This window comes from Ochotona curzoniae, unplaced genomic scaffold, assembly GCF_017591425.1.
Source record: "Ochotona curzoniae isolate NIBS_2020 unplaced genomic scaffold, NIBS_Ocur_1.0 contig_21, whole genome shotgun sequence".
Lineage (NCBI taxonomy): Eukaryota > Metazoa > Chordata > Mammalia > Lagomorpha > Ochotonidae > Ochotona > Ochotona curzoniae.
The window spans coordinates 3,906,593-3,919,461 of record NW_024465322.1 but is presented as its reverse complement, the minus strand read 5'-3'; the positions used below and the strand labels follow the sequence as shown (position 1 = coordinate 3,919,461).

The 12,869-nt window shown below is 42.7% G+C and overlaps 1 protein-coding gene across 2 annotated transcripts in view; it reads left to right on the top strand.

Annotated features, from left to right (window-relative positions):
* RELN (reelin) overlaps positions 1 to 12,869 on the top strand; it is a 357,318-nt gene that overhangs the window by 241,099 nt on the left and 103,350 nt on the right. For both annotated transcript variants that reach the window (XM_040971387.1, XM_040971386.1), the window contains exons 19-20: positions 505 to 666; positions 6,738 to 6,974. In XM_040971387.1, coding sequence (XP_040827321.1) covers positions 505 to 666; positions 6,738 to 6,974 — 399 coding nt within the window. The remainder of the gene's footprint in view (positions 1 to 504; positions 667 to 6,737; positions 6,975 to 12,869) is intronic.

Below are 12,869 nucleotides of genomic sequence, written 5' to 3'. Positions count from 1 at the left end.
AGAAGAGACTCGCCAATAACTCTGAGATACTCATGACTGACTAGATTTTTTTTTTTTAAATATAAGATGTTAGCATCGGAACTGTGTTCTCAAGCCACGGGCTGGTTAATTATTTATGTCGTTTTATTTATTTGACAGCTTGCAGAAGCTGATTAGGTTTACCCTACATCTCCCTTCCCCCAGTGCCTCATAAATAATTCAGGAAAAGAGTGATTGGCAGTATAAGTGGATTTACACAAAAATGGAGTAGGCAATAAGGTATAAGCACAGTTATATGCTTGTGGATGTAGTTGTACATAGAATATGCACATCCACCCCTCTGCCATGTAGGTCCCTGCACCTCACAGTGAAATGGCTTCTATTTTACAATAGAGGGATGATTGGAAACCCGCTGCTTGGGGGAGACGTTTGTATAAATGTTTCCTGAGTGTGTTTGAACAGCAAAATGAACGTCATCATGAGCAGCATCCAGGCACACGATGCCGACAGACTGTCTGTGCGTAGGTTTCTCCAGTTCACGCTGAGGCTGGGCAGCAAGTCCGTGCTGAGCACCTGCAAAGCCCCTGACCAGCCTGGAGAAGGAGTTCTGTTACATTATTCCTACGACAACGGCATCACTTGGAAACTCCTGGAGCATTACTCATATCTCAACTATCATGAGCCCAGGTATGTGGGTAAGCATTTGGAGGGGGAAAAAAACAGTGGCTAGAGTGAAACCTCCTCCCTGGGGGCATCATCATTCAAGAGGATGCATGACCCCGGTCATTCTTTCCATTGAGAGATGAGAGGACAAAGATGGATGCGTCATGCAATGAAATGCTAACACACCATCTTCTGGTAATCCGTGTGTCCCACTGATTTCTGATCACGTTGAAGACATTCCTTTTCATATTTTGAAATGCACATCTAAGGGAAGTGTTTTGATAACTGAAAGAAAAAAGATAGCATTTTCCTTTTTCAGTTACAATAGAAACAGCTAGATAGGATTTAAGTGTGGCACTGAATCATAGCTACTGCCAACGAAAGAAATGGTTAGTAATATATTACAATAGGATATATTGTATAATGAATAAAATTTGATAAGCGATATTTTTTTTCGATTTCCACATGATGTAATAGTATAAAGAAGATAAAGACATTTTTCTAGCAGGTACAGAGTTCCTGGTCAATACGGAGAGTGAGAACATATTTCAAGTTCTTTCTCTAGACCACTTTCGGTTTCCTTTAGTTTGCATGTTTCTTGTCCTACACTCAACAACCATCGGAGTTCAAGTTCTGTTTGAAGCAGGGACCTCCCTCCATCTTGACAGAATGCAATTCATTTCACACCAGTGGTGTGATTTCAGAAGCATCCAAACAAGCTCTCCCGCCCAGAGCCTGTGGCATTCCTTCAGAGAGCGTGAGGGAAGAGGCGGGTGGGAAGCATCAAAACAACAGCTTGAAGTTAAAACCCCCGGAAGGTGTGGGTAACGCTACGGTCATGTAGAAAGGAGAGAGTGTCACTGGCAGTGCCTGCATTTATTGACTTGTTGATTTGAAAAGCAGAGTGACACAGAGAGGGATTACTGTTCCATCCGCTAGTTCACTGCTTAGTATCTGCGATGGCCAGGGCTGTGCCAAGTGGAACCCAGGCTCTCCCGCTTGGGCAGCAGGGGCCATCCTCCACTACCAGTACTCCACATGTATTAGCAGAGCAGCCAGGACTCAAACCAGCATTCTAATATGCAACGCCAGCATTGAAAGTACCTGGTTAGCCCCCTGGGCCACAACGCTGGTCCTGGCCTATTTTGTAGTTTTTATCTGTCACTACCTCTATACTTAATTGCTTGTAAATAAATAAATAAGAACTTTAATTTTTGGTTAAAGTGTAATAGCATGTAACAGAGATGATGAAGAATAACTGCTAGGCCATGTACATACAATATAATATACACAGCACACATATGAACCCTGTATAGGTGAAAAAATTTTTAGGATGCTGGTTAAGACACCTGTATCACATTTCACAGTTCCTTGATTTGGTGTCTGTCTCCTGACTCTGTATTCCAGTATCCTGCTGGTACAAACTCAGGGAGGTAGTGACCATGGCCAGGTCCAGACCAGACCATTGTGTTAATCTGAGAAGTGAGCCCACCATTATGTTCCATCTCTCTCTCTCGTTTCTCTTCTCCCTCTAAAATTTTAGGGATGTCAAATGAAGGGCTAACCTCAACTTGCTCATTCAGTGGAGACACAAGAGTCCCAAAGAGCCATCTCATGGATTCTGCATTAAAAGAAAATTAATCAAAACTCAAGATGATAATGATGAAGGCTTGAAGAAAATATCAGCATCCTAAGCTAACTTGGCCTAAAGCTCATTTTTTTTCTTTTGTTCTGACAAGGATGGACAGCTGAAAAATTCAGTCATCCATCTGTATCATGAAATTTAATTAATCTTTGTTGATATGAAAAATAATTACACATTTAATGTGCTATTGCAAAGGTGTGTTTAATCTTGCCTGGCATTTGACAGCAGTATTTTTCTTCTGAGCAGAACTGAGGTGGCTTCGCAGCGTTAAGTACGTTGAGAGCTTGAAAGATTAGGATCACAGTGGAGGCGTTGGACAGAGGAGATGTGGCAGCGGTGATGACAACATTTCCATTTCCTAGAGAGGCTCCTCCCCTCTGCCCCTCACTCTTATAAATAATAGTAACGGGTGACATGGCAGAAGCAGAGTTTGATATATTCCGGACACTAAATTGCATCTTATAATGATAAATAATACAACAGATGCAGATTCCTCACAGGAGAATTGAATATATCTTCATGTCTTTAGCCATTTGCTGTAGTTCCGTTGATATAAATTGCTATCTGTGGTGGCTCTGAATTCCATATTGTCCCTTTATGCCACAATTTTTTCAAAATGATCATGTGATCCATAAATTAGGTATGTCACTTGGTTACTCACTGTGACTCCTAAGCAATTTCAAATCATTAGCTTGTCCATGATTCAGTCAGTAAATTAAAAGCTATCATCTTATTATTTATAAAATTTAAAGTATGGTAATATATAGAAATTGGCTGTATAATTCAAACTGACTAGAATGTCCTGTAAACTAATTGAAACTTTTATTAATACAAATTTTTTTTATCAGTGGTGAGACTAAAATTAGTCTAGTGTTGTCTTAATAATATATCTTTTTATCTTCAAATTAATTATGAACTCTAATCCTAGTTGATATATTTTTAATTTATGGATTTTTATTTTTTTCTGTGTAAAACAAGGAGAGAGACAGAAAGGCAGAGATATTTTTCCATATACTAATTCCATCCCCAGACACCTACAACAGCTGTGGCTGAAGCAGCCTTAACCGAGAGCTGAGAGCCCAACCTGAGACTCCCATGTGAGTGCTAGGAACTCAGTAACTTGGGGTATTAATTGCTGCCTCCTAGGGAACACATCAGCAGGAATCTAGAGTTAGAATCAGAACTGGAACTGGAACGCAGGTGTTTTCATAGGGGATGCAGGTGTCCCAGTGGTGCCCTCACTGCTACATGAAATACCTGCCCCTATTTTTATGTCTTGATTGTTATACTTGATCCCTTTGTGTCTATTAAGTCGCCCAGTTCACTTGTACATATCATTGTAAAGCATTTTTAAGTACCTACCCCCCAAAAGATGACTGAGGCAGAAAGGCAATCCAAGCTGCTGAGTTCTTATCAAGGAATAGGAGGATCCCATGCAAATTCTTCCACACCTTTTAAACTAGCCACTATAGGATGCAAGAAAGCTCCCGCCTAACACAAGATGTTATTTCCAAGTTGGGAGCAAGGTTCTAGAACTTGCTAGGTTGTAATCCTGGCATTGCCACTTCGAATTTGCTTAACTTAAAGAGGATATTTGACCTTCTTGTGCTTGTATATCTTCCCACCTTTAAAAATATATACTACAATTTTTACTTGAAGAGTTGCAGAAGAAAGGAGAGAGAGAGATGTCCCATCTGCTGGTTCGCTCCCCGAATGGCCACAGAGCTGGGCCAGTCCAAAACTAGGAGCCAGGAGCGTCTTCCAGCTGCCCCATGTTGGTGCAAGCCCAAGGACTAAGGCCTTCCTGGGAAATAAGTGGAGTAGCCGGGACACGAAGCAGCAGCCACGTGGCATGTTGGTGTCACATGCCACCACACCAACCCCTTGATTTTCATCTTCATCGAAGGTGTACTCTCAGTAAGAGTGGACTTCAAAAGTGTGCTAGAAATGAAATTGTAAAATAATGATTAAAAACCATAAATCGCCTTTCTCAACATCGAGTCGAACATGTCCATCCCTAAAGAACTGAGGAATCTGGGAGCCGATCGTGTCCGTTCGGACTTTCGTAATTCCATGAACTGAGGAATAAGGTGTGCCCTTTCATGATTTTTCAAGACTGGGGAACCAAAAGAAGGAAAGAGAAGTCACGTCATGAGTCTAAATTGGTCTCTCCCCGATTTCGCAACAAAATTCTCACAAAACTGCCCTTGTTTAAGGAGGAGAATGAGAGAACATGTTGGGCCCTGGCAGAGAAGGACTCTCTCTCGTGAACGTTTCCTGGGCACTTGTGTCTGCCAAAACCTTGGCTCAATTTTCTGCAAAAACTCTCACGGTAGGCAGACATTGTCTTGCTCTCCAGAAAGTCAGCAAGCAAAAATCACTTGAGCCTTCCAGCGGAAAGCGTGTAGTCACGGCTTGCTCACACCTGTCCCTGCTACCACATACATAACACACCGTGTTTTCTTAAAAAGTTACTTGGGAAATTCTACTTCCCAGTTATTGTTTTTAATTTTAATCATTTTCACAGAATATTAACTGCTTTTGAAATGATCGATGTAAATGGAAGTTATACTGTTTCCAGGAACAGTAGTAATCAAATTATTAAATAAATTCCTAATATTTTTGTTGTCGAACCAACTTGAATATAGTTTATTTATTGCCTTTTTGTTAATTAAGTAAGCATATTTAAATAATAAATATTTAGAAAAATTAAGGGGAGAATCACTAAAATACTTTGCTCTAATAGATTCATATTTTTAAAAAAAAAATTCATCAGATTGTTGGAGGTATTTAAGAAGCAAAAATGGGGCCCAGCGTGGTAGCCTAGCAGCTAAAGTCCTTGCCTTGCACACACCAGGATCCCATATGGGCGCCAGTTTGCATCCCCCCCGGCTGCTCTACTTCCCATCCAGCTCCCTGCTTGTGGCCTGGGAAAGCAGTCGAGGACAGCCCAAAGCCTTGGGACCCTGCACCCATGTGGGAGACCCAGAAGAAGCTCCTGGCTCCTGGCTTCTGGCTCCTGGCTTCAGGTCGGTTCAGCTCCGGCCGTTGAGGCCACTTGGGGAGTGAATCAATGTATAGAGGATCTTCCTCTCTGTCTCTCCTCCTCTCTGTATATCTGGCTTTCCAATAAAAATAAATAAATCTTCAAAAAAAAAGAAGCATAAGTGAGGGTAGAGTTTTTGGTGCAGGAGGATCAGTCGCCGATTGTGAAGTGCGCATCTGTGTCTGATCCTGGTCTGAAGTCCTGGCTTCTCCTCCAGCCAGCTCCCCACGAACGTGCCTGGCTGGCAGTAGATGATGGCTCGAGGACCTGGACTCCTGCCACTCCCGGAGAACAGCCACAACAAGTTCCTGGCTCCGGGCTTCAGCTGTCGCAGGCATTCGGGGAGGGAACCAGCAAATGAGACCTGTCCCCATCTTGTTCCCTCTCTCTGTCACTCTGCCTTTCAAATGAATAAATCCTTGTCAATATGTAAATCAATATATAAACCATATTTAAGAAAAATAGATGATCTCATCCGTGAGAATCCTAAGAGTACTGTTTGAATAATCAAGGATGCCAGTCACATCATTCTACTCAAATGTCCATGTAAAGATTATTTAAGAGGAAAACAGGTAGCGTTTCAATACCTTTTGCTACATTAGGAACTGCATTTTTATGTTGTAGCTTTACATAATCTTTCACTCAAGGGTAGCATGAACCTCGATCTCGTTTCTTATTAAATACAGCCTTGGACGTTGACGTTTTAAAATTAATGTGTACTTTATCCAGCTAGTCCCTTGGCTTAGAAAGATTTCTCTCTGCTAAGGAGAAAAAAAAAAAACTGAGTCCCTTCAGCGTGCATCTCATGCAAGCGCCTCTCACGGTGTTTAATTGTACGTTGATGGAGACAAATGCTCCATTTACCATTTGTTTCCCATCTCACCTTAAATGTGGATGTGAGCAGCATGGCAGCGTGATTTATGGAGCTTTGGAGCACGTGTCGTTGCAGTGGCAATTAATGCAGGGTGCCTGCCGCTGTGTACAATAATTGCTCCTGGAAATTAGATATTATTCTTAATTTTCTCCCCCATTTGTCAGGTACAGGTTAGTTGTCATAGCTGCCATGACACAGCAAGTGACCTGTTCGCACTATACTAAACTCATGGGAATGAGGCCGTGCCGTAGCTCCTACCAGCACAGAGCTGTAATATGTGTCACAGACTACCCAGCATCCCTCAGCAGAGTGGGATGAATCCTGCCATTTTGACAACTGAGTTTATCAGTCATAGAAAGTCCCTTTATGCCATCTCTTTAGAAGACTTAGTAGGAGTCAGGAAATTAAACACCTCGAGAGAATGTTTTTCACAGTTGAGCTATTTTCGACACATAAGACTTTACTGGAAAAAAAAAAAAAAACCCGCATCCGACATCCTCTGAACTCTGAGTTTTTTTCCCCCCCTTTAGGATCATCTCTGTGGAGTTACCAGATGACGCAAGACAGTTTGGAATTCAGTTCCGATGGTGGCAACCTTACCACTCTTCCCAGGGGGAAGACGTGTGGGCCATTGATGAGATCACCATGACCTCTGTGCTTTTCAACAGCATCAGTCTGGACTTCACCAACCTGGTGGAGGTCACTCAGTCTCTGGGATTCTACCTTGGAAATGTTCAGCCCTACTGCGGCCATGACTGGACCCTGTGGTAAAGAATTCATTGCAACTTTTCCTTGCTTATACACTTTGCACTAACATGAGGACTGTATTCCAGTCCATTCAGCAATCAGCCAGTGGTTGACACATATTGGCTGAATGTGAACCCTCTGAAAAGATGATATTATGTTGACACATAAGATGCCTTGGGAAGGTGCGTTAAAAAAATAAAATATTTGTAGATTTAAATAAATGTAAAACCCTTTTTTTCAAAATGAGTTAGGAGCTTAAATATTGGCCATAGTTCATGAAGGCTGCAATGAACATAAAATGTGAAATCATTCCAGTAATTTTATAAAACAAAACTTCTTATAAAGTCTTCTGTTTTCAACCCACCTTAATATAAAGCTCAAGCATTTTTATTAAACGATTTTGTCAGAGTTGTAGAGCGATGGTAGCAGAGTTAGAGACAGAGAGATCTTGTATCTGCTGGCTTATCTCCCAGCTAGCTGCAATGCCCAGAGCTGAGCTAGGCTTAAGCCAGGAGCAGAAATTTCATCTGACGCTCCTATATGGATGGCAGGCGCACGAGCACTTAGGTCGTCTTCCACTGCGTTCCTCAGGCACATCATTAGCAAGCAGGTGAATGGAAAGCAGAGCAGTCAGAACAGGAACCGGCCCCTATGTGGGGGGTTGACATTGCAGGAGGCTTATCTGCAATTCCATAATCCCGATCACAAGAAAGTTTTTTCATTCCTAATTTGTTAACTAACATCTCTTTTTAAACCCATTTTTCCAATCACTGATCTTGTTCGTGCCAGTGGGGAGAGGGGGAAATTAAGTTATTCTTTAATTTTTAGGATTTTTGTTTGGGTTGGTTTTTTTTCCCTATGGCTATATGCAAATTTACTTATACGAAAAAATATAAGACTAAGAAAATAATTCCAACTGTGGTTAGTACTCTAGAAACACCGGGATGATGCCCAAGTGAGCAGCTGGGTGTAATAGAAACTCCCAAGGGCCTCTAGGAGGCGCTATCTTTGCGGGGGGGGGGATTCAGACAGTGAGGATGATACAGTCACTGGTTGAAAGAAGGTGCGTGAACAGGAAAGACCCAGACGCTTGGAAACCTGCAAGAAAGAAGAGAATTTTAGCATCAGGAAACTCTTTGGAACAAAGACCCCAAAGCAGGAATGATGGTAGAATTTCAAGGAGCAGGAAGCAGGCCAGTGTGACTGGAGCCCAGATAGTAAGAGAACACGTGCCCAGCATGGACCAAGGATGTTCAGAGACCCTGTCATGTAGGATCTTCTCGGCCTAGAGATCCTGGATTGAAACACACCTCTGCATCATTTCAGAATCCATAGCACTCACCACCATGCGTGTCACCTCTCCGAGGGTTCCACTAGGATTATAAACATGATGGAAGAGTAATTTCCTAAGACGTTTTTACTTCCTATTGAGTCATGATCAGGAAATTTAATTCCTCCAGACAAATCTCGCTAAAAGCCATTCAACTGTCATTGTCTCCCGAGAGCATATCATAAATGACCCATCAGTGACCTTATTATAATTAGAGATAAATTTGACATACCATTGCACGGAAAATTACATTCAGTAGGCATTGTTCATGTACAGTCACATCTTACACACAGCAGGCTAAAATGGCATGTAATGGGATGGAAGAACAGCTGGACACATTAGCTGCAAGCTTGTCGAAGTGCATGGAATGAGGCTTCTGTCTGGCAAAATAGGAAGGGTTATATTCTGTGGTTTCTACCTGATAGCCTCAGACGCTTGATTCTTTAGATTTTGATTTTGAGTATTCTTGCTTAGTCTTGGAACTTTGAAAATAATAATAGAGGGGTGAAACAAACCAGAACGTTTAAGTATGAGGACCAAATGGCGTTTCTTAGAATTTTGTGCTTCCGAACGTTTAAATTGACTAAAATGAACAATAATTCTAATTGCGCATGCACCACAAACCAACTGTATGTTCCTCAACTTTGTGCAGGCGATTTCTCCCCCAGCATCTTTAATACAACAAAGAATCGTATCACAAATGCAAGTCCTGTATCATGTTTATTTTCATAAATAGTTAACATCTGCTCATACGAACTCCAAAGTTGCTGAGCATTTTAATCTGACACTTTGGTTGAATGCATGAGAGCAGCAGTTTCATTTTGGCTCTTTGATCAAAATGCTAAGAACAATACCCCTCCACACAAGTGCGATGAATATTCTTAACCCACCACTGCTTTCATCGGCAGCAATAGCTTGACTTTGTGGAAGTACAAGCGCAGTAATTATAGAAGACCATAAGGATATATAAATAATTGCGCAATCCCCGTGGGTACCTTGAGCGGCATGGCTGGGGTTTTATGGGCATCCGCATATGAGCCGTGTGATCTGGGTTTCTGATCTTCTCTGCAATGAAAAGGAGCCATCCTGGTTACAAAACAACAGAGAGGGTAGTCGGGCAAGGAAATGAGGTTAGAGAAACACATCACCTGCTTTAAGAAGGACATGAAAAATGCTCCCTGCGTTTTAAAATGAAGCAACGTGGAAGATCTCAAACTGGTCCCATTTTCTTAGCCACCGAGTCAGAATAAAACCCCTTTGAATAGCACTCTTTGCTCTCTGCAACTGTTTTTAAGAGTAAACACTGTCTAACATTCAGTTTGAATTCACTTTGAGGATGTTTTCAGAAACTCTTGTTACACAGCGTCAACAGCAGGTGTTGATACTGACTTCTTTGTGCCCTCCTAGTAGCTAACTAAGATGCAGCATTTTTAAGATAAAATTTTTAGAGCCTATTATCTTATTAAACAAAAATTCGTCAGATATATTTCACAGTGTGACCACCGCCCATCCGTGACCTCTCGGGGAAATGCTGAAATGTGGATGTGGTCTGTACAAATGATTGCTGGTCAGTTCATTACTGTTGGCTTTTCCCGGCTGTGAGTTCATTTGGGTCTCATTTTCCAACTCGTGGCTTTCCCTGAACGTGGATGGCTGTTTCTGAGAGTGTCCCCTGGGGAAACCGTGGACAATTGCTTTTTCATTAGAACTACAGTCAATATGCCATAAATCACTCGACAGTATGTCGTCTGAGAGCACTTTTTCCAGCGGAGGAATAAGTTGCTTTTAATTCTGTGAAGTACTTTCTTTTTCTTTTTTCTTTTTTTTTTTTTTTACATGTGCATATTATCTAAACTCACGTTCTTAGAACGTCACTTAGGGAGTCATTCCAACTCAGGGTGGCTTCTGTGAGGTGCAGGTGAAATGCTGCATGTCCACAGGGCCTGAACAGGATCCCTCGGGCCTGGCAAGGTAGCCTACTAGCTAAATCCTCAACTTGCATGCACCAGGATCACATATGGCCACTGGTTCATGCCCTGGCTGCCCCACTTCCCATCCAGTTCCCTGCTTGTGGTCTGGGCAAGCAGTGGGGAAATGTCCCCAGAGCCTTGAGACCCTGCACCTCTCATTCTCTCTGTAGCTCTATCTTTCCAAGAAAGATAATTAAATCTCTTAGAAAGAGAGATAGAAACAGGATCCCTCACTGTGGAAAGAATGAATCTTTGGCAATGCATGAGAGATAAAAGCCAAAGAGCCAGAGTAGGAACTAGGTCTGAACTGTGACACGCAGGCGTTTCATGGTGCTATCCAGTGACCAGTGTCCTCATGTCCGTTGAAATGAAGAGAGGTAATGTCACCTGACTTCCTCATTTGAGCTTATCATTCGTGCAAGAGCCTGTAGTAGTCGTAGCAGTAATAACAGCAGCAGTAGTAGTAGTACTTGTTGTTGTAGAGACAGAGACAAACTTCCCTTCAGCTGATTCCCTCCCCAGATGCACACAGTGGCCGGAGCGGGGGGCTGTGGCCAAAGCTGGGAACTCAGTCCAGGCAGGTGGCAAGGATGCAAGTGCTTGAACCATGCCTTGCTGACTCCCAAGTGCACATTAGCAGGAAGCTGGAAGGAGGGACAGAGCCCAGACACAAACGCAGGAACTCTAACATGGAACGGTGTCACTGTAAACCTTGAGCCCAATGCCCACTGCTGTGCTTATTATACTTTGGAGGAAATCTTGTACGTTAACACGAATCAAATGAAGCTGCCTAATTCTTAATGCATCCTGCCTCCAGAAGTTCTCACCAAAACGCTGACGCGGGCTGTTCTTCTCTGTTCCTATGATTATAGCAGAGAAGAAGTTCAGCTTCATTTTTGCCTTTATAAATTTGTCATGACTTAAGCAAGCAGTGAAAAGGAGCACTTTTGTAAATGAGGATTCTCAGCTTAGGAAGTTCTCTGCCCGTAAAACTCCAGCGAAGTCTAAACCTCCGGTGGGTGGAAAAGCAACCCTACTATCCCTTATTTTCAGCCAGTCTTTGATCAATCAGACACAACTGAGTGAGCTGATGCTATGAATGGTGTAGTGGTGCTGACGCCTGTGCTGTTTTTTGTGTATTTTGCTTCAGATTAGGGCAACAGGCCAGATAACACACAGTATCATGAAGCCTAGCACGTGAATCAGTTAGAAATGTGTTCAGCTCAAGAAAGGCTGACCATGGCTTAAGCCCAAATGAAGAGACGTCCTTGTTGCTTTTCACAAGCCATCCTGGAATAGGCAGGCCAGGGCTGGTGACCACCGTAACAAGGCTTTCACATTGTGCTCCGCCATCTCAGTGGTCAGGCTCCCATGCACCTGCCACCTGCAGGACTCATGATTCTCCCGAGGCAGCTACCATAACTCTGGAGAAGAAAGGAGACACCGAGGGTAATAGGCAGAAGGCATGGCAGGAAAGCCGTCAATCTCCTCCTCAAAGCTTGTCAGTAACAGCAAGATCAGTGACTCCTAGCACCTTTCCCCTGCCTTTTATTGATGAAAACTGATCAGTGGACACACGGGATCAATCTGTGCCCGTAAGTATGTGCTCGCAATAGGACACACCAAATGCATCCTGGGCTCCAGGTCTATCTGTTGATAGGTAGCAAGTGCCAAACAAGAATTCTGTTTAACTCTCCTCATTTTGCATATCTAACCTGTTATTCTCTATAACTTTTTATCATTTTTTTTCTTGGTACCTTAGCATCTTTAAAATCTGTGATCATGGGGTGAGAAGTTAGAACGGTCCACAAGCAAGAATGCCAGTGAAAATGTGCATAACCCACATCAGAGTTCACTTTCTGGGCCCTGGGTTAATTTCTGGCTCGGAAAGGCAGCAGAAATGGCACGAGTAGTGAGGTCTCTGACGGTCACCTAGGAGACCTGGGTTGTGTACCTGGCTCCCAGCTTCCACCAGACCTTGACCATGTCATCAGAGGCACTTGAGGAGTACACCAATACCTGAGATCAGTAGACCGATACAGATATATCTTTCTTCTGTCTGTCTCTCTGTGTGTTTCTCCCTAATAAATATGTGGCTCCCAGGGCATATTCCTGAAGTTGAGATATTTCTCCTCTCAATCATTGTGCAACAAGAGGTGGAGGCAACATCTGTAAGACAGCATTTCCCTCTGTTTCTGCACAGAATTCTGGGAACACCTGACTTCTTCAGAAAGGAGGAATTTACATGAAGCTGATTGTGAATATAGTTTGAAGTTATGTCAGAGATGCCAGGAGTGGGGAAGTCTTATGCAAGGCATGGTGGGAAGGTTCTAGTTGCTCTGTCACTTGAAGAGCCGAGAGCTTATGTGCTTCCAATACGCTGTGGGGTTTTTTTCTCCGCATGATATATTGGGTTGTTTACATTTTATTTTGTTTTGATTGGCATATACTAGTTGTCCGGAGTTAAGGTGTACAACGTAATGTTTTGATACATATGCATGAATGCCACTAAAGTTACTCATGGGACACGGTTTATCTTCAGAGCAAAACCGTTTCAACGAAGCCTCGCCTGCTGCCTCTAATTGCTTTTCTCATAAAAGATGTTTTAGAGAGCA